This window comes from Aspergillus steynii (genome assembly GCF_002849105.1).
Source record: "Aspergillus steynii IBT 23096 chromosome Unknown P170scaffold_1, whole genome shotgun sequence".
Classification (NCBI taxonomy): Eukaryota; Fungi; Ascomycota; class Eurotiomycetes; order Eurotiales; family Aspergillaceae; genus Aspergillus; species Aspergillus steynii.
Window position 1 is genome coordinate 3,057,856 of NW_020194398.1, and position 26,561 is coordinate 3,084,416.

The 26,561-nt window shown below is 51.6% G+C and overlaps 9 protein-coding genes across 9 annotated transcripts; 6 read left to right on the forward strand and 3 right to left on the reverse strand.

Moving 5' to 3' along the window:
* Positions 1–376: 376 nt before the first annotated feature.
* Positions 377–1,994, forward strand: P170DRAFT_470078 (aldehyde dehydrogenase family protein; the record flags this gene model as incomplete). Its single annotated transcript, XM_024852706.1, has 3 exons — positions 377–504; positions 563–762; positions 814–1,994. 3 exons carry the CDS (start codon positions 377–379, stop codon positions 1,992–1,994), a joined length of 1,509 nt encoding a protein of 502 aa, XP_024709923.1.
* Positions 1,858–2,431, forward strand: P170DRAFT_432247 (uncharacterized protein). Its single transcript, XM_024848221.1, has 3 exons — positions 1,858–1,944; positions 2,056–2,135; positions 2,204–2,431. The coding sequence occupies exons 2-3, from the start codon at positions 2,105–2,107 to the stop codon at positions 2,425–2,427; spliced, it is 255 nt and encodes an 84-aa protein (XP_024709924.1). The 5' UTR covers positions 1,858–1,944; positions 2,056–2,104; the 3' UTR covers positions 2,428–2,431.
* Positions 2,432–5,027: 2,596 nt separating this feature from the next.
* Positions 5,028–6,009, reverse strand: P170DRAFT_22606 (uncharacterized protein). Its single transcript, XM_024842882.1, has 2 exons — positions 5,907–6,009; positions 5,028–5,851 (listed from the first exon to the last, which is right to left on the reverse strand). The coding sequence occupies exon 2, from the start codon at positions 5,642–5,644 to the stop codon at positions 5,177–5,179; it is 468 nt and encodes a 155-aa protein (XP_024709925.1). The 5' UTR covers positions 5,645–5,851; positions 5,907–6,009; the 3' UTR covers positions 5,028–5,176.
* A 3,587-nt stretch (positions 6,010–9,596) lies between these two features.
* On the forward strand, positions 9,597–11,046 carry P170DRAFT_432253 (SMP-30/gluconolactonase/LRE family protein). Its single transcript, XM_024848222.1, has 4 exons — positions 9,597–9,768; positions 9,880–10,040; positions 10,163–10,321; positions 10,414–11,046. Exons 1-4 carry the CDS (start codon positions 9,736–9,738, stop codon positions 11,000–11,002), a joined length of 942 nt encoding a protein of 313 aa, XP_024709926.1. The 5' UTR covers positions 9,597–9,735; the 3' UTR covers positions 11,003–11,046.
* Positions 11,047–15,742: 4,696 nt separating this feature from the next.
* On the reverse strand, positions 15,743–16,660 carry P170DRAFT_22796 (uncharacterized protein). The gene has a single exon (XM_024842886.1). It carries the CDS (start codon positions 16,591–16,593, stop codon positions 16,024–16,026), a length of 570 nt encoding a protein of 189 aa, XP_024709927.1. The 5' UTR covers positions 16,594–16,660; the 3' UTR covers positions 15,743–16,023.
* Positions 16,661–18,421: 1,761 nt separating this feature from the next.
* Positions 18,422–19,678, forward strand: P170DRAFT_342137 (uncharacterized protein; the record flags this gene model as incomplete). Its single annotated transcript, XM_024843396.1, has 1 exon — positions 18,422–19,678. A coding segment is annotated over one exon (1,257 nt), but the record flags the coding sequence as incomplete, so codon positions are not given.
* A 1,865-nt stretch (positions 19,679–21,543) lies between these two features.
* Positions 21,544–23,529, forward strand: P170DRAFT_432258 (histidine phosphatase family protein). The gene is made up of 2 exons (XM_024848223.1): positions 21,544–21,949; positions 22,037–23,529. Exons 1-2 carry the CDS (start codon positions 21,900–21,902, stop codon positions 23,388–23,390), a joined length of 1,404 nt encoding a protein of 467 aa, XP_024709929.1. The 5' UTR covers positions 21,544–21,899; the 3' UTR covers positions 23,391–23,529.
* A 128-nt stretch (positions 23,530–23,657) lies between these two features.
* On the forward strand, positions 23,658–25,292 carry P170DRAFT_470082 (uncharacterized protein; the record flags this gene model as incomplete). The annotated part of the gene is made up of 1 exon (XM_024852707.1): positions 23,658–25,292. One exon carries the CDS (start codon positions 23,658–23,660, stop codon positions 25,290–25,292), a length of 1,635 nt encoding a protein of 544 aa, XP_024709930.1.
* Positions 25,293–25,467: 175 nt separating this feature from the next.
* Positions 25,468–26,493, reverse strand: P170DRAFT_432259 (uncharacterized protein). Its single transcript, XM_024848224.1, has 3 exons — positions 26,258–26,493; positions 25,954–26,018; positions 25,468–25,822 (listed from the first exon to the last, which is right to left on the reverse strand). The coding sequence occupies exons 1-3, from the start codon at positions 26,407–26,409 to the stop codon at positions 25,746–25,748; spliced, it is 294 nt and encodes a 97-aa protein (XP_024709931.1). The 5' UTR covers positions 26,410–26,493; the 3' UTR covers positions 25,468–25,745.
* Between the last annotated feature and the right edge of the window lie 68 nt (positions 26,494–26,561).

Below are 26,561 nucleotides of genomic sequence, written 5' to 3' on the forward strand. Positions count from 1 at the left end.
CCTGATACGTCATCCAGGCAGGGTTTCTACCGGACGCCGTGCATGAGGGTGCCGGAATGGGGATTGAGATGCGTGTTATCGAAGGACGCTGGAACCAAGAAACACTTGGCTGGGAAGAGAAAGTGTATCCGACACGGAGGGGCGCTTAGTCACTCCCTCGCGGGGAACCAGCAGGGCGCAAGTAAATGATGCATTCTGCGGTGGCTTCCATTTGCCATCCCCATAGATCTCGTAATTATAAATGCCGTCGGCTTCCCCTCTTTTCTCGCGCTGCTCTCGCGCTCCCTCACTTCCCAAACCCCTCCGACCTTCCTCTGTCCCCTCTCTTTCTCGCTTCTTCATCCCCCGCCGACACTTCCATCCTTCCGTCTCCACCATGTCCGACGTCGCCCTGCAATTGACGGCCCCGAATGGGCACAAATACTCGCAGCCCATCGGTCTGTTCATTAACAACGAGTTTGTGCCGTCGAAGTCCGGCGAGAAGTTTGCCACTATCAATCCCTCGTAAGTTGGATGTCTCCAGGCCCATGGAACTCAAGCGAGACAAGGCCTGACTGGATAGGGATGAATCGGAAATTACCTCCGTCTATGCGGCCGGTTCGGAAGATGTCGACCTGGCTGTTAAGGCGGCTCGCAAGGCCCTCAAGGACCCCTCGTGGAAGTCGCTGCCGCCGACGGACCGAGGAAATTTGATGCTCAAGCTTGCCGACCTGATCGAGCAGAACAGAGAGACCCTGGCTACCATCGAGACGTGGGACAACGGTATGTCTTCTTGATTGACCGAGCTCTGTTCCGTCTGCTAAAGCTTTGTAGGCAAGCCGTACAATGTCTCGCTGAACGACGACCTGGGCGAGGTTCTCAGTACCTTGCGGTACTATGCTGGATGGGCGGACAAGATCCACGGCCAAACCATCAGCACCACTCCCGCCAAACTCGCCTACACACTGCGTCAGCCGATTGGTGTGGTTGGCCAGATCATCCCCTGGAACTTCCCCTTGGCCATGGCGGCGTGGAAGCTGGGTCCCGCGCTGGCCTGCGGAAACACGATTGTGATGAAGCCTGCTGAGCAGACCCCGTTGAGCATTCTCTACCTGGCCACGCTGATTAAGGAGGCCGGCTTCCCGCCCGGCGTGATCAACATCCTGAACGGCTTCGGACGTGTCGCCGGTAGCGCCCTGGTCAACCACCCTGATGTTGACAAGGTGGCCTTCACGGGCTCGACTGTGACCGGCCGGGAGATCATGAAGATGGCTGCGTCCACGATGAAGAACATCACGCTGGAAACCGGCGGCAAGTCGCCCCTGGTTGTCTTCGACGACGCAGACCTCGAACAGGCGGCCAAGTGGGCGCACGTCGGCATCATGTACAACCAGGGCCAAGTGTGCACGGCGACCTCGCGAATCCTGGTGCATGACTCGGTCTACGACAAGTTCGTCGCCCTCTTCAAGGAAGCTGTCGCCTCCACCAGCAAAGTCGGCGACCCCTTCGCCGACGACACCTTCCAGGGCCCGCAGGTCACCAAGGCTCAGTATGACCGGGTGTTGTCGTACATTGAGGCCGGCAAGAGCGAGGGTGCTACGCTCGTGGCGGGCGGCGAGCCCTTCAAGAACGTCGGCGACGGCAAGGGATTCTTCATCGCGCCCACCGTCTTCACCAACGTCAAGGACAACATGCGTATCTACCGTGAGGAAGTCTTCGGTCCGTTCGTGGTCATCGCTAGCTTCACGACGGAGGACGAGGCGGTGACGCGGGCCAACGACACGACGTACGGACTTGGTGCGGCCGTTTTCACCAAGGACATCGAGCGCGCGCACCGCGTGGCCTCGGACATCGAGGCCGGCATGGTGTGGATCAACAGCAGCAACGACAGCGACTTCCGGGTGCCATTCGGCGGCGTCAAGCAGAGTGGTATCGGTCGCGAACTCGGCGAGGCCGGACTGGAGGCTTATTCGCAGACGAAGGCGGTTCACGTCAACATGGGCAGCAGATTGTAAATGTAAAATCAAACGAAGGGGGAAAATTGCCAAAACAGATGGGCCCAACGAACAACCTTACCGAGGACGGAGTATTTGTTAGGCAGTTTAATACATAATGACAATCCGGAATGAATTCAAACATTTTCAATGCATGTCTGCCTGTCGTTTGCATGTTAAGCGCGGTCAGCTGTATACTATCCACCCTGCAGATTCTCTAGCTTCCTGACCTCATATGTCATGTGCATGTGCCAGGCAAAGCAAAGACCAAAGCCAGGACACCCAAATCTTAAATACCACCCCTGCCACCTCACCTACTTATGCACATCCACGCAGCGAACGCAAAACTGCAGATCCCATGCACGACGACGAATATAAAAACTCCGACAGGCACGAGGACAGGCAGACAGGCAGGCAGGCAGACCAGTCCAAAAGACTAAGGTTTTGTGAGTAGGAAGTATGGTCGATGGAATGGTACACCGCTAAATGGTAGGTATTCGGTATATATGTATGCATGGGGTTGTGTCGGTAGTCGGTAGGACACCGTGCGACTGGGACTTGGATGTCATGTGGTTGGATGTCATGTGGCGTGAATAGATTGGTTGTCATACTATGTCTTCACACAGTCTTTCTATTTTACTTTCGTGGAGGGTTATATTGGATGAGCTGGTTGGTTGTTATATCACGGTTTGTGTCTGTCTGTCTGTCTTTTGGATATGGCGTGTGCTATTACGTATATTTATGCTATACTTGCTTATAGTTTGGCTAAGTACCATCTAGCTATGTATTGGTAGAGTAGTGTAGACTAAGAAGTATATACTCAATTATATTCGTTTGTTGTTAACCTGCAGGATATAACACCGGTGAATATATATGTCATATAAACTTCAAGAATACCCAAAAAGGTAGAAAGAAGACCTCGAAACAAAGGCTAAGTGAGGAAATTATTCCTATATATGGAAACATTAGCACATCAAGACAGGAACAACAAATAAAGCATAGTACTGCATACCACATGTCATAGACCCTAGGCTGCAGCTTTGTGTCTGTCGCCTACTAACTCATGATCTAAGCGTGTTGCTGGGTAGTAAGCAAAGTAATGCACCAGTTAGTTGCATATTCAAACGAGCACTAGCAAGTTTCCGACTATAAATTTTTATCAGGACTTTTACCCTTGTGAATGAGCGTGTATACCATGCAGGTAGTAGAGGGAATGTAGAGCATGAACATCCAAAGAAGTACTCAGTCTATCTCCTCAGTACTGAACAATAAAGTATATTCCTACTACATGCAAAATACTTCCCTGCACCTTCATGCCGCATATATGTATAAAGTATATGTATATCTACCTAATAACTTTAATTCCTCAGCACTGCAGTTAGTACTTTTCCTACAGGACTACTACATCTTGAGATGAACAAAACCAACAGCCGCAATAAATGAAACCAAACATATAGCCCTGTTAAGTCATTGTACATACACCTACATACATCAAACCATCTACCAGAGCACAGCTGTAGATAGAAGATGAAACGAACAGCAAACCGCCAACTCACCATCTCACCGGAGAAGTATATAGCATGCATACATGCATCCAAGAAACCCAGCCAGATGGATACAACAACGCAACACAGCCAGCCATATACACGTACATACCTTTTTTCTATTCCCGTCCTTCCATATCCCGCCCACACACTCACCATCCCTAGTCCCCAGCCCCTTGTCCATAACTTCCTCAATAGGCTGGACAGCCTACTTCCTACCTACCAGATCCCTCCCTCCCTCTACTAGTCAAATGAAGCAAGTAACCTAGGCAGTAAGACAAGCAAGATCTAAAGAACCGAATTAATCCCTCCCGCCGAAACCGCCCTACCCTCGCCCATCAGATCAATGATCAGCTTACGTAGTACACCTACACTCCCTATAGAGTAACCAGTTTCGAACCCTCTCTCATCACTGGCCCAGCCCATGCACACAACATGCCGACATACGTAGTAGCCCTACTCACCCAGGGTCACAAGCACGCCGCAGGTAGGTGTAGGTATCCCCCGACCCATACTCCCTACACAGCCTAAACCTAACCATCAACCGTCTCGAACCCAACTAACCAAACCGAACCATGCACGTCAGCCAACTAAGCAGTGCAGCGCAGTACAGGACGGGACAGCGCATGGGACACGCCCACACGGGTAAGGTATGTTATGTACCCAGGAGTACCCTATGAGCTGGCATCGGCATTGCCCTGTCCTGCCCTGACTTACCTTGTTTTGTCGGACAATGCGGTAGCGGTGCGGATGCGGGTGCCTTAACGAAACTAATTGACTATTATCCACTTACCACGTCGACGGGCAGGTTGACACGCACGAACTACCTGATGACTGGGCCTGTTCCTGTCCCTGTGTCTGTATCTGGATTGGACTTGGGCTTGTTTCTGCGTCTGTGTCTATGGTGTGGGTATGGGTATGTGTTTACTAGCTGATGGAGACTCTAGTGTACTACCTGCTACTACTTACTGTCTAAACTAGGAGTATCAGGTATGAGGTTCTATTTTATTTTCAATTTTCAGCTTTTTCAACTTTTACGTTTCCTTCTCTCGAGTACATCCACTACACTGCATACTCTGAGAGTGGAGCGAGAACCCAAGGATCGTGGATTGCATATGCATGCATGCATGACACCCGAAGAAGAATTGGTCGGTCTGCTTTGGCTTATACTTACTACCTTACCTAGGTATGTATGGGGCATTTACGGTTCTTTACTTTACTTGACTAAGTCGATGTATGTATGTAAATGTAGTATACAGCGATATCTAGTTACGATTTGAATCTACCTACCTGGGGATAAGCCACCTAACCCTGAAGTCAAGACCAAGATTTCAGCCAAGGCAAAGCCTACCTAGATTATAGATTGCACCACCAAACCTATCTGGATAAGACAGTACGAAGCCAGGTATGTAAAGATTAACACCTGTACTCCGTACGAGATATACCTCGGTACCAGGCAGTACAAAAACAAGGCAAAGGAAAATGGCAACACCGACCAATGAAAAATCGCGAAGCGTGATGAGACTCGTGATTCGCCCATGCAACGTGCAACTAGGATCGGCCAGGGCGTACGGATCCAATCCCACGTCGGTCGTACAGATAATCCCCTGCAAGGTGCTGTAGGAAGGCCCTACCTTCCCACATAAGTGGGCATGCTGACTACCTTAAGTCGGTATCGCGCGGGTAGTAAGGTAGGAGTTTGTCTGTCGTGGCACCGAGACACCACCTTTTTAGCTCGCGTTCTTCGGTAGGTATGGATAAAAAAAGATAGAGGTGCAGATGCAGGTGGGGAGTTGGTACAGCAAGTCGGTGTCGTGGGCGGAGGGGCCGAGGGACATCTGAGCCTATATGCGTGTACTTCGGAAATACTACCCTGTCGGTGCGACCTTTCCGCATGCCGGTTCTTGACCTTATGTGCCTCCCATGTACCTCGATGTACCTAAACCTCCCGAGGGCAGGCCTATACTGCCTGCCGTGCCAGGTCAGGCAGCATCGGGATGGTATCGGGGCGTACGGGGGTTCCATACCGTATGTATGGGTACTGTCCGATACATACCCGTACAGGACCCGCGTGTCCTGCAGCCCTCGCAGATGGTAAAATATTACCTGCGTTGGTCGTGCATGCATGAAGAATCGGTCATGTGAGGCTGCCTATTCATTTGCCCGGATTGCGTACATCCAGTCTCCAGATTGACGGGCGGGCGGACGGACGTACATATGCTCATGGCTGCCGGTCTATCAGGCCTGCATACATGCTGTGAGGGGGATGGAAAGGGAAATGGAGCAGTACAGAACGAGAAATATGATGGCTCATTCTTAACGGTCGCACATCAACTGGGAACTGAAGGTCAGTGCCCAGAGAGGGGAAGAGATGTGAGACGAGACTTACGCAAAAGAAATCAAAAAGGAAAAATTAAAAATTAAAATAATCATATCCCCCGGCCACCAGCAAGCATACACCATACCCTGACAGCTTACAGGGTACACCGCATGTTTCTCTTCCACCGATTTTTCTCACGGGTGGATCTGACCTGAATTATCAGGCCGCGGTTGGATTGCCTTCCTTCTGGCCGCAGGATTTTCTTTAGTTTTTTTTTTCTTCCCTCGCCTGTACCTTCAGTGTCAAGGCAGTGTGTAGGGGAATAAAGATATGCAGAGAGATTAAAGATGGTGATACATCATTGACGTTATCCTGGCGGCTTCAGCTGCCTTTCTTCCCCACTCTCTGGGAATTGTTGCCTACAGCGGCAGTGCAGGTCAATCTGCGTCGAGGTCCGCCTATCCGACCGACGCCAAGGATGGAATGAGGGAATGCATCTATTCCGTGTTCAAAAAAGCTCGGTATCGACAAGACCATCTAGCTTGCTTCGGTGTGCGATCGGCCCTATTGGGGCGATCACCCCAGGCCTTTTCGGAGGACGACGTCGAATTCCGTTCAAAACGGACCGTTTCCTCCCGTCAGAGTCGTCGACTGGGTTCGAGGTCGTCGATTCTTCACCTATGATGTAACGTCTGTCTGACCCTGGACCATTGGTTGCACACCGCTTGGATATTATCAAGCGGACAACGCATGGTCCGTTGTCCCAGAAATCTGTAGAGCAATCCGCTCCTTAGGAGGGTTAGTATATATTCTTCGGGGTTGAGGTAAAGCCATTGGATGACTCTGTCTTAGTGCACCCCGTCGAAGGAATGGGTGAACGCGCTAGCGGAGGTGTTTTTTTGTTCTCTTTTTTTTTTCTTCTCTCCACCCCCTAACCATTTGGGTCTTTGTGTTATGTATGTGATGTTAGATACCGTCAAGACACTCGGGTATTCAGGTAACGCAAGAAAGAAATCCTTAACTGGCACAGACCTTCAGACAGACGAGAAAAAAAAAAGAACCGGTGATCAATGCAGGAATGTACACTGGTCGTTACAACGGCTGTGTGTCACAAGGCTGGATTTCCGCTGATAGGAAAGGATCCAACAAAATAAAAATAAGATAAAATAATATGATACTCCCCTCCCGTCATCGAACTATCCAAGACCTTTGGGGAAGGGGAAAGGGACCCTAGATACGCGTGCCGCCTCTGCATCTAAGGAACGCTTCAGAAACCAGGGACCGGCATTGGACCCATCCAGTCCCAAGCCCAAGCGCCCTTGTGTTCTGTCACGCAGCTGCTCTAAAGCCTAGGGAATGCTGCCGGCAGCTAGATATTCGTTTCTAGACTGCCTACGGCCCCAGATGAAAGGCAGGCCGGATCCGTTCCTATTCGTTCGTATCGCCCCATTTTGGGTTGTCTTGCTCCACTGGGGGAGGCCCTTGTCTGGAACAAATGAGGCGTAACACGGGAAGGATGCCGCCCCCCGGCAACTGTCAGCTAACGCTCCAAAGCCTGGTAGCTATGATGAGATTGAGATGGAATGGTGGAAATTTCCACGGGAGCTCTGGTTGAATCCATTAATCTAAACATTAATGGGCGGCTTGCTGAGAGTTGAGTCCGGCCCCCTTTTTTTCCCATCTCGTTCTTGCTCTTAACGATGTTGCCGTTGTTGGCTGCAGCCCTTCCCAATATTTGGTTCTCACGTTTTGCGGATTCCTCAAGTGATTTTTCACATGGCATATGATAGCTCAAGTGGTGGAGACTTTGCCTTGTTGCAGATTTCAATAATGAAGTCCACCAAAGGTCCGACGGAGTCAATAGTTTGACCAGCAAAATGGGCCGGAAAATTACGCTTCTGGGTTTGGTAACCTGGTAGAAATAGGACTAGGAAGAGTGTCGACCGTACTTCGTATCCTGCTTCTTGTCACTTTTTTTTTTTTTTTTTTTTTTGTTTCGGTTATCGGAGGGTTAACTACGGAGTAGTACTGAGTCAGTGGCAGAGCTGATGATGGAAGAGGAGGAAGACTAAAAGAGTACCCCGTAGCTACTAGCTGCAGCTCCAGGAGGAGCTTCCTTCGGTCCAGACTCCAGACACCGCTCGCTCAACAAATAAACGAGGCCACTATCTGTCGCAGATAGTGCTCGAGCCATAACATCATCGACGCGCATCCCCCAAATAGAGCGGTGAACGTGGCGACCCACTGATAGGTGCTAGTTGATTTAGTGCGGTTTAATGGGGGAAGCGAAGAAGGAGGAGCCGAAGCAGGGAGAAGAAGGTACTTTAGACTAAAGACTAGACTGCCTGCCTGGATGGAGATGAAGTGGGGACGGGAAAGATGAAAAATCCAGACAAGGATACGATGGGAATGGGATGGAAATGGGGGATTCGGATCGGGGGATGCGAGCGCAACTTTTGTTTTCCTGTCCTGCAGGCGGCCTTTATGTAAGCATCTGGGATGGCAGTTAGTGCCTGCCTAATGGGGAAAGGCCCCTGCGATAAGGCAAATGTCGAGTGCACAAAGTACGAAGACGGTTGGATGGTTGGAATAATTTTGGAAACTATAAGCCTTTTCTTGTCTGCATGTTGGCTAGCCCCTAGGCTGATGTCTCAAACAATCGGACAGGTCACAACCGACAGAGTGTAAACCCCATGCGGAGCACTGGCAAATACACATCGGCCTCAAACCTGTACCAAATCACAATGTTTGCTCATTTGACATTGAACCTAGGGGCGGATCACCGTCAAGGGCTGAGTGAATGACATCCCATGTCAATCTCTTGGGCTGGTTGTCAAAATTATAGCCAAGCCTTCCAAGATTTATACATCTCAAAAAGCTTGTAGTGCCGCAGCAAGAACAGAGGGATGTGGTTTCAGCCTTCTAAGTATGTCTTTTCTGTAGATAGGATACCCTAGCCAGGACTTCTCGTACTTTGAGTCAGGGAATTATTGGTGAGTATACTCCGTATTGTATACCATTGTGGCATATAAAGGGATATAGTTTCTCGGCCCAGCCATATGCCCGCCGAGCACTAGATTCCAGTATAATCTTGACCGTTCAATATAATACACACAATGGCATGTACCTTGGATAAAATGATAGTGTTACTAGAAAGCTGATTGAGACATTCAAGTGCACATGTCTTCAACGGCAGAAAGAACCCAGTCATCCGGTATTGATGGTACTCGCGGACTTTGTTCGGATCCGAAATGCTCGAGTACCAAACATGACTCCGATCTTTGCTAGATCCAGTCCCATTAAGCATGTAGTTTCGAGAACAATATTTGGTGCTCTTGGATGCCATCCGTTTGGATACTGGTCCAGTCCCCAGACCTGCTGTAATTGGCTGCAATCCCTGTCAACTTGCTTGCTAATCCCCCGCCAACGCAAATACTAGTTCAGTGTAGATATCAGGGGGGATAGTCAGTGGAGATTTGACATTGTTCCGTACAAGAGACCGTCACGCTTCACTGTTCGAACCCGAGGCCTGACGGGAAGTACCCGAGACACGCGCTTCATCCAACGCAATCGACACATATCCAGCCCCAAGCGAGCAGAAGAGGCGGTAGTAAGAGACGCCCAGAAAGGCATAATGTTTTGACGCTTTCCAGGTGGGGCCGACAACCCCGCAGTGGCCGTCACGTGGCCAGTCGGGTGAGGGCCCGACGAGGCCAGAGTTGCTCGTCGACGATTGAGTTGCCTCAGTAGGAGGAAGTAGTTTGATCCTGTTTCTTTGTGCTACTCTGCTGCTCACGGCAATTGTCTATTCGACGGGTGAAATTGCCGCCATTGTCGATCCCAGAACCCGAAAACACCCCCGCGGAGACAAGGGAATTGAATCTGTCCCACTGCCATCATGGCCACGTTCCAAAAGTGGACGGTATCCGAGGTATGCCTAAGGCTCCTGCGTTCTGAAACTTTGGTCGTGCCCGGGTGGAGGCCTGGGTATAGATGCATACCAAGACGAAGATGCTCATTCTCACGCCTCTGTCCCCCATAGCCGTACATCGATGTTGCGGGAACCCTATTGGAAGGCCCATTCTATGACGAGGCCAAAAACGAGTTTCGTTTTGTCGACATCTGGGAACAGAAACTCTATGTTCTGGACCTGGCTAAAGGCCCCGGCTCTCTGAAGACGTTGGATACGTCTGCGTCGATCGGGTGCGTGGCAGTCCCCTCTCATTCCCCCTTACAGAGTAGACAGAGAACCCCGCAGGGTGTTTCCTTCCCCGAGTAGGTATATTTCAGAGCTGATCAGTGGGAACCGGGGAGTTCATGTTTAGGGTCACCGCCAACATTGAACATGTTGATGCCGACAGCAACCAGGGGCAGATAGTGGTGGCAGCGAAGGAAGGATTTGCGTTTGTGAACCGCAACACGGGAGACCTCTCGTACATCAGCAAGGCATGGGAGATCGAGAATGAGCCGGAGAAAGCAAACAGGTAAGGCTCGAATCCCCTCGGTTGCGATATCTTGCTCTGCGATCCGCCTACCCCCGATCAATCTGACTCATCCGGAACCGCAACTAAAACAGAATGCGTTTCAACGATGGAGCGGTCGACAGCCACGGTCGATTCTGGGCGGGCTCTATGAACGATCCCAAGGTGCAGACCCCGGTCGACGAGGGTGTGCTGTTCCGGTTAGATCCCGATATGAAACTGCGGCGCATGCTCGAGCGGATCACCATCCCCAATGGGATTGGGTGGAATCTTGCCAACGACACCATGTACCTGACCGACTCACCCACGGGAAAGATTTACGCCTTTGACTTCCAGGCCGAAACCGGGGACATCAGCAACCGGCGTGTCCACTATGACCTGGGAGAGCCCAAGGAGCCCGACGGCTTCGCCATCGACGTGGAGGGCTGTATCTGGAGTGCGATTTACGGAGGCGGTAAAGTGATCCGAATCTCGCCCGAAGGGAAGCTCATTGGTGAGGTGTCGCTGCCCACCAGAAACATCACTTGTCCGGCCTTTGTGGGGACGGAGCTATTCATCACTACGGCCAAGGATGAAGCTAACGACGATCAATTCCCTGATTCTGTCCGATACGGCGGCCGACTCTTTAAAATTGACGTGGGAATCAAGGGTCAGCCCAAGCATAAGTTTCGCCTTCAGAGCTAACTCTGAAGGTCGGTAGCATAGCGAGAGACCAATGGAAATAAAACCAACGAGAGCGTGCGACTATTGCCTGGCTGACTATTGAACCGAAGAGGATGAAGCGAGGGATCCCTGTGACGCGATATTCATCCTTTCTAGATCCGTACTGAATCCTGCTGAGCCGACGAGCTCCTGGGTGCTGGTAAGCCAAAATTCTCATCACTCCAAGGGCTTGGGCAGGAACCGAAACCCAGCCAAGCCACGGTCTTGGACGTAAGCAGTTCCTCGATGGCCCCAGACACAGTCACCGGGAGTAATTTGGGGTCAAACGTACTTTGATGGTGTTGCGGGCTATCATTTCCCATAAAACATGAGGATTGATGCTGGTTAATGAGTCTGGTGTTTGGGTGGGATGTTTGAATGTGACAGTTCGACAGATCAACCGCGGAAATGCAGTGACGTAACGTGTGTGTTGGGTCAGGTCGTCCGGTACAGTATATTACTTGGCATGGTACAAACAATGTATACTGGACAATTCCAGCCGGGTTTCATTTAGGATTATACATCTGTTGCGATCTATCAGGGGCTAGAACATTACTTTTTTTTTATAAGTAGATTCCAGTGGGACAAGCACCCGGAAGGTTGGACGAGGCAAGGGGGAATGTTTGGCAAATGCCCAAAGGTGACGATTATACACATCCAAAAAGTGACGAGCCCAGCCGGATTGTATCGAAATTTATTTGGGGACTTGTATTCGAAAATGCTGGCTTTGAAATTATGAAATCAGATAGACTAATAATACTACGAAGAAAAAGGGAAAAAAGAAAAGAAAAAGAACACGAAGGATGATTCAATCCCTTCTATGTTGTACTCGGCGGAAAAGAAGTCCTCTATGCAAGCGGATACAACAGATCCGCACCTACTAGGGGTCCCATGTGTATAGAGGTACATTCTGGGTACTCATACATACAATTCAGCCCCGACCTTTCTGTACCTACATGAGTATAAACATAGAACTGAGTAGCCAGCTAACCATGCAAAGAAGGACAACCCCAGCTGCAGGAGACCAGCCCAACCTAAATCGCGCCCCGGAACGACGCCCCCGTGCCACCGCTGTAGGTAGGAGGGATGCAATCTATCGCCGGGATCTGAGATGTCGGATGCAGGATGCGCTGTTCCGGCCGGAGGTCTAAGTACCGCGATCACTTTCCCTCCCGGTGGGAAATTGGTACGAATTGGGCCTGTGCCGTCTTGTATGCATGAACAGGACCTGTGCATACAGACATGCATCCGAGGGACGTACGAGTGCTACCTACTCGAGTAAGGAGGGGAAGAATCTCATTGATTGTGACGAGACAATGCCAGCGTGCTGATGTTCCCAGGCATGCAGGCGGATGCAGACACTCGTGGAGGGACTGGGATGGTTCTTAGTATCATGTATTACCCAAGGCCTTACACGTACATACACATACATATGTCGTGTTATCGGTAGGTGCTAAGGTACGTTTGCTTTTTCCCATCCATCTTTTCTTTTTCCAACTCAATTTTGAGGACGGGATGCTGCATGATTGATTGTCTGGAGGTCAGGCACCTAGGACGGTGCTACTGCATACCACGCATGACCGATGAGCTGGTGGTACTCTGCCAGCGGAAGCAGAGATCTGAGAAGGGAAATGGGGGTTTGTACTCCGTATTCGGTACTTTGTGGATAATTTGACGAAAGAAAAAAAAAATAAATAAATAAAAAAGGGCCGATGACAGTCAGTCAACTAGGCCGATATTCCATGACAGGCGGTTACAGCGGCACCCGAGGGTGGATTCGTAATCCAGAGTACAGAGGGGAGACGGACGGATTTAGGGGCAGACGAAAGGAAGAAAAAAGAAACGAAACGAAACGAAACGAAACGAAACGAGTCAGTTGAAGGCGAACAAGAACAGGAAAAAGCAACGAGTGATGAGAAGGCCGATCGCACTTCTTCGCCCGTACACAATATGATTATTGATTAATTGATTGATGGATTGCATGGGACCCCTGGGAAATAGCATTAGTACCGTCGGATGTGACGTGCAGGCCGGACATTCTAGAACGACGGCCTTCCGTGGTACTACGCCGTGCCCTCAAGTGAATTGGCAATTGGAAAATAGGGGGACCAAGACACGGATTCCGATGAACCGTATTTCTGGGAATGCGACGCGCCCCCCAATCTCGAGCGTCCACCCACGCCAAACCCGGGCAGGTTAGGCGGCGGAACTAATGCATCCACTCGCACACTCGCCATGATTTCTTGCTTCATGCCTGGTCTAGGATATCCAGTATCCACCCGGGAAAAAGAACGAGAGAAAAAGAGGACAGAACAAGGTCAGGACTAGACGGTCCAACGGAGAAAGGAGGTCGAATCGATGCGGAATCTATTTCCGGCTGGAATGCGTTCCTGCATTTGATGCTGAGCATGAAATCGCAGGGCGCTCGGGTCGCCGGGAGGTACATACGGAGTACATCCATAGACAATTAGACATAGGGAGTTGACGGGTATCGAGACTGCCGAACATGGGGACGGTCCCCTTCGCTCCTGTCTCTTCCTTCTCTTCCTGGTGCGATTGATCTATCCACTCTTGGAGGTCGTGCCGTCCGTCCTTCTCGCCCCTGGAAGCAGCTGCTGACTGGCAATAGTTTGTCTGGCCTGATAAACTAACCCAACCAACTAACCGGCACTAACTCAATAACAGCCAGGCGCTACTAGCTGACTAGCTAGCTAGCCCAATAGACCATATGATTATGACACACATGACCCGCAGTGTTCCAACGGATTTCCCTCATTCCATGTTTCCAGAACCGAAGCACGCGTTTCTGCGGCCCGCACGATCTGCGGCGCCTGTACGGAGTAGTCGACGATTTCGCTTGTTGACGGGCATGTCCTTCTCTCGGATCACCCCTCGATCTGGTCCATGCGACCACTCGCGATTTCCGTTGCAATTGTGTCTGCCCTCGAGAAACTATTATCACTATCACTCCCCCTCTTCGATGATCATTCCCGAAAACTGCTGGCCTTGCAACCCTGCATTTCTCCGTGGGGGTGGTTGAAGCCAATAAAATCTATCGAATTGACCCGCGCCTCACCCTCAATAATACTCTCTGGCGTGGTAGGCAAGCACGGACTAGGGCCAAGGAATAGTTCTCGGTGGGCTCGCTTTGCTTCTAGCTCGGCCGTCTAACTGACTTCATCAGGGTGAAACCCACCCGAGGGATCGAGAGTCGGGATTCAGAGCTCGATGATCATCTGGAGAAACCCAAGAACGAGAAGCCAACGAATCAGTGTTTCATAGGAAGGCCATCGAGAAATTCAACGCCGACAATAGAGGGTTCTAATGCAGGAATTGTGCTCTCCGATCTGTCCCCCAGCGACACATGGGATTCGATAGATCGGTTTGAATGATCACTAAGTGATTTTCGCCCTTCCTTTCTTTTCTCTTCTGTTCCGTTCCCCCCCCTTTCCCCTCGTTGGTCGCCTCACGTTGCATTTCCTTTTTCAGAAATTCCTCAGGGTTTGGCCTGCCAGTTATCACATATTCCCGTCCACAACGTAATCACTTTAACTAAGAAGTGCGGAATGGCAAGAGAATAGAGAAAAAGAAACGAAAGAAGCAATTGGGTTCGAGAATTCGCGGGAAAAAAATAGAAGACGGAATTCTTCTATTGGCTGCTACAGATGGATTCCAAAGCGAAGCATTCTTGGGTTCTTCGTTAAGATGTCCAAAATCGAATACTCAGAAATACTGAGTTGCGTGAAATTAACCGACCCAGGACGAGCGCAGGCTGAGTCAAACTGAATTGACCCCTAAGCTTCTTCGAGGTGTTCGATCGCCTAGTTTCTCGGGAGCAACTTACGCTTTTCACATCAAGAGCTCTGATCCAGCAGTGATATCTACCACACCGGCACATTGGGAACCAGCGCGAGTTTGCTCTTCATACCGTGATACCCCGGATGCTCATTTCAGACATAAGAGTACTCCACGCTATAGTGGCATTGCCCAGCAAACTTTGTTCCAATTGATGCCCAATCATGACGTAGCTGAAACGCGCCTCCGGACGAAATTTGGCCCGATCTCATTGAGCAACAAAGCCCAAAGGGACGGGCAGGAGACGCTTCGTGGACCACTAAGGTCCAGCTGAGTTGGGGAAAATTTCAAGTTCCAGAAATGACCTGTCCGCTCTCTACCCTGCGGATGACAGTAAACGTAGGAACAACCACGGGGTTGAAATTTGGGTGAATTATTTGGGCTCTGCTTAGCCGGAAGGTGCGGTCGATTGGCTATAACGTCGCCATGGCCACTGGGGTGGACTAATAACGCAAAGTGAGCGACACAACCACCAGATCGTAAGAAAAGCAAGGCAGATGGAGAAGGGAAAAAAAAAAAAAAAAAAAAAAAAAAAGAGAGAGAAAGACAGAGAGAGAGAGACGAGAGCAACGGTGATCCGCAGTTAGAAACTTCCGGACTAACGAGGCACCCTCGTGAGGTTGCAGCGATGCAAACTCCATCCGTCACCCAATTTTCGGGGCAGGGAAAGTGAAGCACGCCCTCGGCATGCATGCAAAACATCGTGATTTGAGTCTGTCGACAGAAGCCCTGACTGGCTGGAGGAGGAGGTTTTGCCCCATCCGGCGATCTAAGCTAGACGGGCGCCTTGTTTTAGTTCCGCCGTAGGAATTGGCACGGGGGGTTTTATTTGCATTTTCTTCTTCTCGGTCTCAACCCTGCGGATTCCGTGCCTTTTGCGCCGTTTTAGGTAGATGGTAGACACGCAGGTAGACTACTAAGGTTAATTAGTGTTCCTAGGCAGACGGATGGGACGAGCCGCTCTCCCAAAGCACGAAGCTAGAAGGAAACTATGTATCTGGGAACTTTCGAAGGTCGCCACGGATCATCAGGAAGGATGCACGTAAGCCACCAATGCATCTGGTTCGGCCGCGGACTGATATCACTAATTGCGGTGTGATGCATGGAGCAATCAACCAACAAGCACACGGAATTGACCGTCCATTTCATCAATCGGGGATCGCCATTTGCCTGATAACCAACCAGGGCGAGAGAGGCGGAGGGTCGAAGGAGGGGGTCCCTCCTTCTGGCCTATTAGCTGAATGACAAGGTCGTAGAATGGACAGGTAAGTGGAAATCCTCCTCGTGGGAGGCAGGAATCCGATCCAGGCTTTTTTCCCTCCCCAGTCCTTTACCGATGATATTCGAGTGGTATGATTCGAGTACTTCATAATGGATCTATCGAGGCGGTAGAGGAGAAAGCTCTCTACGGAGCTGGCTAGTATAGAGACAGGGCCCCGACCCCTTACCAGAGGTAGTATGGACGAGAAGGTCTGTATTAACTCTTGCAACCGAAGGACCGGCCAGACGAGTTGACTGGATGGTAGAGAATCGGGCCTCCACCGATCCTGCCCACCGACTGCCCACAGCCATGGGCATGGGCATGGCATGGCGACGGCGTGGTCGAAAGTGATCCGGTTCACTTGCATCTTTCCCCAGCCCCGATTCCACTTTTTAGTGAGGACACTAGCCTGCCACGAGTGGGCTTTGTCCTTGGTCACCTCCATATTTATTGCCATTTATTTTATCTTTGGATTGACGGCGGTGGTTAGGTAACCACCTCTACGGAGTAGTTCCTCGGGCCTCTTGGGTAAATTAACTCATTAATTAATTCCGACTCTCGGGCCAGGGATCCGTATGGGCTGTTTTATAGCTTCCCTTCCACGGCCCCTCCTGAGGCAAGGAAAACCCCCTTCTCCTACTCCGTGCCACGACCGGCCGGCACTTGGGTCAGGAGTATATTCCGGTCAGGATAAGGGAGAGTTAGGGCTGGGAGGGCAAGCCGGGTGTTTCTCAGGATTCTGCCACAGTCCCTCCTAGCTCGCAAGTGACTGGGTTGCTTCCACCCAACGAATGACGGGCCCCATAGGAGCCCAGCCAGGTGAAGTTCCGATTCCCCCGGGCCCATCATGGCGTTCCCCTCTGGCGACTAAGTGGCACCTTCGGGCGAGTCTATGCATCCTCAGTTCTTTACCCCGTACCGTACCGTACCGAGGCTGCCGGTATCGCCAGCAAATACGGCATTACCGGTACCGTACCCCGTACCGTACGCCCAGCACGGTCGACCGCAGAGGTACCAGAATGTACCAGTACCTCCGGCGTGATGAGGTGGATGGATGCAGCTAAGATCCTGGTACTTGGCCGGTACGCGAGCGGCCTGGACAATTGGACGGACATCGCAGCTTCCATCGCTGTCGGATCCGCTTTTTCCTCTCTCTTAGTTGTCCCATCCCATACCTGTGGTTCATTCACGGGTCCACTGGGGTTTTTATTTATTTTTTTTTTCGGGTCTTCTTGTCTCTTCCCCTCCCCATATTATTTTCACACCGCCGAATTGAACTGCTTGGGTTAACGGCTGGATCTGCCAGGAAGCAATTCCGTCACCACGAACTTCTGATGTAGCAGTGGATTGATTTGGGTTCGGGAATTGAATGGTAATTATCACTCTTAATTATTATTTATTTTTTTGGTGATTATTTTTTTCTTTTTCTTTTTCTTTTTCTTTTTTTTTTGCAAATGGATTTTTAATGCCAGGCCAGTTCCCTCTGGCTTGTCCGATTTGCATTTTCATTTTTGGTCTAATCGGATGTTTTTGAATTTTATTTTATTTTATTTTATTTCCTTTTATTTTTCTTGTGATATTTCTTTTTCTTTTCTGGTTAATTATTATGGTCAAGGAAATATAATAATTCAGGAATCACCAGCTTCAACGTCCCCGTTGTCCTTGACTATTTCCTGTCCTTCCCGACTTCTTTTCTTTCTCCCTCCCCCTCGTCTTCCTGCTTTCTTGCTCTCCCTCTCTCGCCCTCTTAATTGAGTCCCTTTTCTAAACCAAGTTCTCTTCTCCGTCCCTCCAGTGTTGATCCCTTCTGTACTTCTTCTCCGTCGCCTATTTTGCATTCTGCCTTTGGGTACATATAATTCCTGTCGAGCGCTCTATAGTAATCTTATATTGCTCGCTTTTGACCGCGGTCATCAATTCAGACGCAAAAGTTGGCCGGAGACAGCATTTTGCCCGAATTAAGGCCCAAGTTATACCTTCTTATCGACATTACATTTATTCTTATCCTACTTTTATTTCTATTCTTACTTTTCCCCCCCGGTTTATTCCTTTCCCCTCCTTTCACCGTGGCTGCTCTAGGGATCAGTGTGTTGACTAGCCCTCCATACCCCAACCCGGTGCATTCCTCTCATCAATATCATTCGCTGTCTGGCTACCATCTTTCCCAACCGACCGGCTCCCTCTCTCACGCTCCGCGTCAAGAGTCTCGGGCTCAGCTGGAGAGAGGGGGCCCCGCGCCATGCCCCCAGCCCCTGCGTCAGTCCATAGAACGAGACTCGGAGCATATGTCGCAGATTTCCTCCGTTTCTGGCCCTTCAGCGGACGATGCACTTCTTCGATCAGACACTCACGCCATCTTCGACAAGAAACGGCCTCGCGTAGAGGACGAGTCGCCTGTGGAGGGTCGTGACCCCGTGCGCCCTCGGCCTCTCTCGTGGAATCCGTCTACTCCGGTGGAACCCCCGCTGAAATCGACGCAGCTTCGTCCCATCGGCGTTCAATCTATCTTGAACCCTCTTGCAAAATCAGGTTTGATTGCCGCCGTGGGCTCCGCTGAGGCTGCTCGAGAGGGCCTGGGGGACCAAACGTCCGTTCGTGCCCACCACCAGCGACTTCCGTCGTCTCCCTCAGTCCATCTCCCTTCGCCATCACTACATGCTCGGCGACTGTCTGCTTCTCCCGGAATGAGAAACCGTCAGATGAGTACACCTCTGTCGCCGTCGGCCCGCTTTGTCAACGCTGGGGCAGGACACCCCGGCAAACTTGGTGCCTCTCAATCTCCGTTGGCCCATGAATCACGACCGGGGTTGTATTCGGGGGCTCCTACTTCTTCCATGCCTCTTGAGTCGGTTCCCGGGCAGGCTCCCTCGGTGCCAGCACATCATCAGCCAGTGCCCATGTCGATCCATTCAACCCCGACGTTTCACAGCCGGCGAACAAGTGCAGTTCCGACACCGAACCCTAGTCCTCAGGAAACGAGTCCTACCACACCCATTTCTGCTTTCAGTCAGTTTGGCCGGTCGTCTCCGTCATTGACGGGCATGTCAGGACCACCCCATGCACCGCCGTTCTTGACCTCGTCCTCTTACACGGCCAAGGATCCCGTGCCCCGACTCCCCTCCGTCGTGGCTGGAACCAGACATGTCGGAGAGGATACGGTAACGGCAGCAACGACCACACCAGCGACAACGGCCAGCATGGGAGGATCTCAGACAGAAAACGTTCCTCTGCCTGGGATGATCCCGTGTATCCTGGATCTTAAGTCGGGCTCTTCCAGCCAGGCTGAGAAGCGGAAGGCCAACAGCGATGCGTCGAGGAGGTTCCGCAACCGGAAAAGGAACGAGATGCAGATGGAGCAAAAGATCACGGCCCAACAAGAGGAGATTCGGAAGCAGGCCGAAGCTCTGCAACGGCAGACCCAAGAAATTCGGGTCCTGATGCAGGAGCGAGACCATTATCGATCGGAAAGGGATTTCTATCGCGAACAGGCCAGCCGACTGGGTGCTTCCGGCCAGGGTTCGTCCCGACCGGCCTCACCTCGGGCTTTCCGCTCGTCGGTCGAGAATACGCCCTCTGAGCGAGATCACTGGCATGGGATGGATATTATGAGGAGAGCAGGAGATGCCCCGACAGGACCACATGCAGCCTCCTCAAGCACCCCTCCTCTCGCATCCACAAGAATGCCGGGCAGTTGGTCCTCTGCGTCGTCGCAGTATCCCTCTGCCATCAACCACGTCGAGCGTGGAGTTCTAGCCGACGAGCACCAGGCCAAGTCGTTGTCTCAATATCCGGGGCCATGGACTCGCTCTTGAAGAGCATGACAACGCTATCGGGTACTGAGTGTCGCTGTTTCGAGGCTTTCCGCCCTTGAAGGGCGACGAAGGACTTTCCTTATGCTGAAATGGTTCTTCATCTTCATTTTCATTTCTCTGAATGTTTTCTTTCTTTCTCTGCTTTTCCTTTCTTCTTTTTGGCGTTGGGATATCGACATAAGACTGCTTGATATTATTTAGTCCCGCCTGAGGCGAGGACTTAACAGCATTGGACGGCATTGCTCTCAATAGCGCGATCAACCTGGTTGTTGGCGAGTGCATTCGAGCGGGCGCGAAAATAAAAAAGGGGTTTGTTTTTCGCTCTTTTTGTCGCTTGGTTCAATCTGAGCTTGACACTTTGATTTTCCTGGATATACATTATTGCTTCCTTTCATTTCTGGCCATTTTTTTTCTGGGCTTTTGGGGATTTCTCTTTTCTATACGCGAGTCTACTTAGGACGGTATGGGTTGCCATGGTTGCCACGAGACTGATTGGATTTGCCCGGGTTGGGCTACTGGGAGGGCCTCTGATGTTAGCTGGTGTTGTTGGCATTTGTCCTATTTGCATGGTTGCGAACTGTTTTTAGACAAACGATGCCATGGGGCTTTACAGAGTCTGGGAGTTGAGCGATTCTCGGGAGAGCAAGACTCTCCGTCGTTCACTGCCTTGCTGGCTCTGTTCATCCCATTTGGCTTGTGTTATGGTGCGTATCACCATGGACTGTGTATAATAAATTCATACGGGTATTCAACGGATGCTTCTCACCCACTATTCCGACAGTAAAACAATAAGACAGTAAGAACGAGCTCCGAATCATACGAGAACTCCGCCGTAGTGACTAGTGACACTCGACACTGGCGGTGAACCACCCCAACCGGACGGACGGACGGACGGAGTCGCGTGTCGGCGATATCGGATGAAAATCATTGCTGTTATCAATCGAGTGGAGTGGCCGTCGCGATGTAACCTTATGCTCATGCCAGCATGCATCCCGAGTCTTCAGCCTTCTGTCCTCCGGGGTCGATACGGAGTTGCCGCTGGGTCGGGGTTTGCTTCGAATTTCTATCCATCTCCCTATGTAGTCTTCAATTATCAGCAGCACCCGATCGTTCTGATTTCCACTCGCATAACATATGAGTGTTGACTGCTTTGTCAGAGCATCTACACCGTCAGCCTGCAGATCCCCTTAGTGGATCCCAGCTCTTAGGCTCATTCGGGTCGAAATCTATGCCAAACCAACTAAGCATTTAGGGACGGATCTCCGATGCACGTCTTGCGAGTCTCTCTTGTTCAGCTGTCAGCCCACCGCCCCTGCGCCGGGGGAGTTCCGTCGTCTGGAGTCTTCCTTCTTGTCTATCCAGGACATTGAATTGAACATTCCCAGGGTTCTCCAGAGACAACCGGACAAGTCACGGGGGCCGCAAGAGCCCTAAGCCGTGTCCGCAAAGAGTAAGGAACGGTACCTCAGGCATCCAGGCACCACCTAGCCAACGGACAGCCCACGTGGTGTCCTCTGGGCCAATCAGAGGCCGCGCACAGGTAGTACCTGAGAGTGCCTGACTTGCGCGACGTGGACGACATCTTTCCTGGCCCCTTTTGATATCCATTCCTTTCTTTCCCTTCCTCAGCATGCGAAGACAGACGGAAAGACTTCCACCCGCTCCACTTCTACCCCGGCTAGAGTGAGCTTCGAGCGTTAGCCCTACGCGACTGTAATTGCGTTTCCACACCTCAATCAAACCCCCCTGGACTCTCCCGTCCAATCTCAGTCCGACTCCGGGCTGCGTGGGCTGCTGCGCTTCGGCCTGCGATCGACAGGCCCGATTACTCGCTACGGCTTGCACCCACCATGAGACGCCGATGATGAGGGGCCGCGTCCTATATGAGGACCGTCTGGTCCGGCGGACTTGTTCGCGAGCTGCCGTTAAGAAATTATTCGCCGCAGGCGCCATGGGTTTCGTGATGCTGTCGTTTGTGCTTTGGATCGGGTACTTCTGGAGGTGAGATTTCTTCCTATTTCCCTTCGGTTGCATGGACAGGAATAGAGGTGGGATTGTTGTAAAGTTCGTGACTAACACGCAGCATAGCGTGTCCGCCTCTCCGGTGGTCAATCAACCCGCGGCCTCGTGCAACACCGTGGGCCAAGGATATCAATGTTTCCCGCAGATATCGCATCTCTGGGGTCAATACTCGCCGTTCTTTTCCCTGGGAAACGAGTCGGCCTTCCCGCTGGATGTTCCCGGCGAGTGCCGGATCACCTTTGCCCAGGTGCTCTCGCGCCACGGAGCCCGGTATCCGACGGAGTCGAAGTCGGAGAAGTACGCGCGGCTGGTCGCTGGCATTCAGAAAAACGCGACCGAGTTCACCGGCAAGTACTCGTTTTTGAACAGCTACTCCTACGCGCTGGGGAGCGATAACTTAACGGCCTTCGGCGAGAACCAGCTCGTCGACTCGGGTGCCAAGTTTTATCGGCGGTATGCGTCGCTCGCGCGGCGGAATTTGCCGTTTATTCGGGCCTCCGGGTCGGATCGCGTGATAGCGTCTGGGGAAAAGTTCATCGAGGGGTTTCAGCAGGCGAAGAAGCGTGATTCTGGCGCGGCAGCAAATCAGACGGCGCCGGTGATTAGCGTGGTGATTCCGGAGACGGACGGGTTCAATAATACCCTGGATCATGGCGTCTGCACGGCGTTCGAGGACAGTGAGCTGTCGGATGAGGTGGAGGCGAAGTTCATGTCGGTCTTTGCGCCGGCGATCCGGAAGCGGCTGGAGGCTGATATCTCGGGGATTAAGCTGTCGGATGACGATGTGATCAGTCTGATGGACCTTTGCTCGTTCGAAACGATGGCGGCAACTCCCGACGCGAGCGAGCTCTCGCCGTTCTGTGCCCTGTTCAGTCATAGCGAGTGGGTGCAGTTCGATTACTACCGGTCTCTGAGCAAGTATTATGGTTATGGGGCTGGGAACCCTCTTGGACCGACTCAGGGGATTGGATTTACCAACGAGCTGATTGCCCGCTTGACCAAGAGTCGCGTGCATGATCACACCAGCACCAACAGAACCCTTGACTCGAATCCGGCCACTTTCCCCGTGGATGCCGTGTTGTATGCCGACTTCTCGCACGACAATCTGATGGTGTCCGCATTCTTTGCCCTGGGCTTGTACAATGGCACCAAACCTCTCTCTCAGACCGCCGTGCAAACCACCAAGGAGACCGATGGGTACTCCTCCGCTTGGTTGGTTCCGTTCGGTGCTCGGGCCTACATCGAGGCCATGCAGTGCAGTGGTGAATCTGATTCACTGGTTCGCGTGCTTGTCAATGACCGAGTTGTGTCTCTTCATGGTTGCGAAACTGATCAGCTGGGTCGGTGCAAGCTGGACGACTTCGTTCGTGGATTGAGCTTTGCTCGTTCTGGGGGTAACTGGGACAAATGTTTTGACTAGCCTGAGCTTTGCATTAGATTATGGCCTTAGATATTTGAATGTGCCTGGTTTTAGTTTTATGCTGGCGTTTTGTTAGCGGTAACCAGAGCACTGGCAGGCAGTCATTCACTCACCTGCCTTGGACCCTCTGTTTGTTGTCAGTCAGAAATTCCCTTTCACTGCAAACCATCCACTCAATCCCCGCTCCTTCTCTAATCATCTTTATTTCCTTTCCATCTGTTACTTCCCATCTTCGTCTCGCCAGATCATCCTCTCCCATCAGCTACAATGGCATCGCCCCTGGCAGACACTCCGCAGACCAGTCCCCGCCGCTCCAACTTCATTGAATCCGCCTCCAAACCGGTCATCGTGATCGTCTCCCCGACACAACCACCCCCATCCCCCGTCTCCGAAACTGAATCTCTCCTATCCTTATCATCCTCTGAGCAACCGTTGTACTCTTCTTCATTTCGGCCCTCAACCTATTCCTCCCTGCTAGCCAAGATCGCTAGAGACGCGCATCTCCTGACCATCACGTCGCTGGAAACCCTCGAAGAAGCCCTGACCCAGCACGGTCCCAAGATCGCCGGGTTCATCATTGCCTCGACCGCGATTCTGCATCCAGTTCACAATGCACTCGCCATGCGCCTTGCCGCTCTCGTGCACAACAATGCCCAAACCGTCTCATCCAACTCTGACGCTGACAGAATCTACACCGTCCTCTTTGCCCTCTCCTTCCCCTCCGAGGCCATCAACCGCCCTCTCCTCTTTGCTATCTTCATGAGGAACGTCTTCCATCTCCCCTGGCGCCTCAGCGGAAAGACCAGCCAAAAGGTGAAGACGAAGTTGCGGGTCTCGGTGCTCCGGAAGCTCGGACAGAGGGTGTATCGTGGGCGGTATTGCATGCGGAGCGTGTTCCTGCGCAATGTGAAGCTGGCGGATAAAGTTGTTGTTGCGACGGGGGAGTTTCCCATCGGTGGGCAGCGGTTTATGGGGCTGGATGTTTCTCGCTGGCTAGGTGATGGGGTGGAGCTGTTGGAGGATGAGTATGGGGCTCAGACGGAGAGTACAGACGAGGAGAAGGAGTTGGAGGACTGGCAGAGCGAGGAGAGTGATGTGACAGCTGTTGGGGGGGATTTCGGGGACGCGTACTCGTTTGGGGAGGCCGGCTCTGATACCTACCAGGGTGACGGCACTGGTAATGTTGCTGGTCCTGCTTCTAACCTTGTCGGTAACGGTGTTGGCGATGAGACCATGCAGGCCGACGAGGATGTGGGATTCCTGGGTGATGTGGAGGATAATGATGCCCAGGGTCTTGATATCCACCCTATCGTCACCACCACTCTCGTGATCAACAATAACCACACCCATACCCAACACGCCGACGACGCCCTCTCTGACAACAGCACCATCATCAGCCCAGCTTCCCTCCTCAACACCAGTCCAACCGCCGTATCCACCCTGGCCACCACAACCGAAGCCTCATCTTTCGAGGGAGAAGACAACGACGACGAATTTGGCGGCCAAGTCTTCGAAGACGAAGATGACGACGAGCTCACCTCCGCCATCACACTCACCCCGACCACCAACCCAGCTTTCAACCTCACCCACGCCTTCAACCCCACCGCCAACGCGAACACCAACATCCCCATGTACATCACCACCGACGAGGAGGACATTTCCGCACCCCTGCATCCAACCGGCTGGGTGCCGTCCGACGACGAAGGCACCAGCGTGGACGTCTGCTGCGCGGACAGCCCGATCGTGATCCATGAGTTCAAGAGAACCGTTGCGCGCGAGGGCGTCGAGGAGCTGGTGCCGAGCGGGTATGTCGGGTTCGTGGGCCATGTGGATGATAGTCGGTCGATGAGTACTTTGATTTTGGGGATGTGTGCGGTCCCGAAGTTTGTGGAGGGAAGTTAGGTTGGGTTTTGGGTTTGTTGATGCATGTTGACGCGGTTACACTGGAGAGAAATGGATAGGTATTGTGAGGGAAAAGTGTTCCCTGGGGGAAACCAAAAAGGAATAAAAATAAAGAAAAAAGAACTTCTGATGGGATTCGCATGACTGGCTACTGACTGGACTGATTGACTGACTGGTTGATACTGCAAAGACCTAGACAGAGAAGACAGAGATCATAAAAACAGAATAAGCATGAACAAGAGCATGAGCATGATGCAACACAATGAATGCAATGCAATCACCCAAAATTTCGATATCTAAGTAACGTAAAGCCCAACTCGCTCATCACAGCACAAATACATATGCATACAGCCCCAACTTCACATCCTCCCTATCATACAAATACATGAACGGAAACAACCAGAGAGGACTAGACCTGTCACCTCCCCAATCGACCAGATAGATAAGACACATCTAATTCCCGTCCTTCTTACCCTCCTGACCCGAGGAGGAAGGCGAACCCAATGACCTCGGACTTTTATTTCCATATGCTAGGAAGTCATCACGTCAGTATCATATTCATCAGGGGGGGAACAGAACACGACAGGACAGAACAATCAGCAGATAGAAAGACGGGGAATAGGGATAAGTGATAAGGGATTAAGGTCAAAAGATAACATACTCCTCTCAAAAAGCATATAAGACGTATACATCAGGATCGGCAGCGCGACGATCGTCGAAAGCCATCTATCTCATCCATTTATGTGTTAGTGGCTGTTTCTTGGGTTTCGTGTATATACCTTTTCCGCGCCCCTCCGAAAACCCCACGCGCAGTAAATCAAGATGAAAAGATCAAGACTAGGAATAAAAACAAATCCAACAGGCCCATCTCACCACCTAAAACAAGAAAGACAGACCGAACAACTCCGCCCAGACAAAAGACACAGAGAAAGAGGGGAAGAGGGGATGAGAAATAAAGAACTAACCGTCTAGCAGCGACCTTATACTCCTTCGTCTGGCGAATATCCTGGACAGTACGAGGGCGCGGTGCTGGCCGCGGACGCTGATAGTTGTGCGGGTCGAGGATGACGCGCGGTTGCTGCTGCGACTGCGGTGGTTGGTTCTGTTGGTTGGACATGCTTTCGATTCAGTCCTCTTTTTTGTTATGAGATATATTGATGATGGGTGGTTTGGTTGAGTGGATCGATTGAATGGAAAGAAGTGGACTTGTATAGAGAAAAAGTGGAGGGATGGATGGGATGGATCGATGCGGAAAAGTTCAGGTCAGGT

Bases quoted from the DNA above. Each gene is read 5' to 3' on its own strand.
- P170DRAFT_22796 (XM_024842886.1), bottom strand. From the start codon at position 16,593: ATGGCAATAAATATGGAGGTGACCAAGGACAAAGCCCACTCGTGGCAG.
- P170DRAFT_22606 (XM_024842882.1), bottom strand. From the start codon at position 5,644: ATGCATGCACGACCAACGCAGGTAATATTTTACCATCTGCGAGGGCTG.
- P170DRAFT_432247 (XM_024848221.1), top strand. From the start codon at position 2,105: ATGAATTCAAACATTTTCAATGCATGTCTGC. The intron at 2,136-2,203 runs CTGTCGTTTGCA...TAGCTTCCTGAC, and splicing joins CATTTTCAATGCATGTCTGC to CTCATATGTCATGTGCATGT.
- P170DRAFT_432253 (XM_024848222.1), top strand. From the start codon at position 9,736: ATGGCCACGTTCCAAAAGTGGACGGTATCCGAG. The intron at 9,769-9,879 runs GTATGCCTAAGG...TGTCCCCCATAG, and splicing joins AAAAGTGGACGGTATCCGAG to CCGTACATCGATGTTGCGGG. The intron at 10,322-10,413 runs GTAAGGCTCGAA...CAACTAAAACAG, and splicing joins GAGCCGGAGAAAGCAAACAG to AATGCGTTTCAACGATGGAG.
- P170DRAFT_432259 (XM_024848224.1), bottom strand. From the start codon at position 26,409: ATGTCCAACCAACAGAACCAACCACCGCAGTCGCAGCAGCAACCGCGC. The intron at 26,019-26,257 runs GTTAGTTCTTTA...TGGATGAGATAG, and splicing joins TATAAGGTCGCTGCTAGACG to ATGGCTTTCGACGATCGTCG. The intron at 25,823-25,953 runs GTATGTTATCTT...ATGACTTCCTAG, and splicing joins TTATATGCTTTTTGAGAGGA to CATATGGAAATAAAAGTCCG.
- P170DRAFT_432258 (XM_024848223.1), top strand. From the start codon at position 21,900: ATGGGTTTCGTGATGCTGTCGTTTGTGCTTTGGATCGGGTACTTCTGG. The intron at 21,950-22,036 runs GTGAGATTTCTT...CACGCAGCATAG, and splicing joins TGGATCGGGTACTTCTGGAG to CGTGTCCGCCTCTCCGGTGG.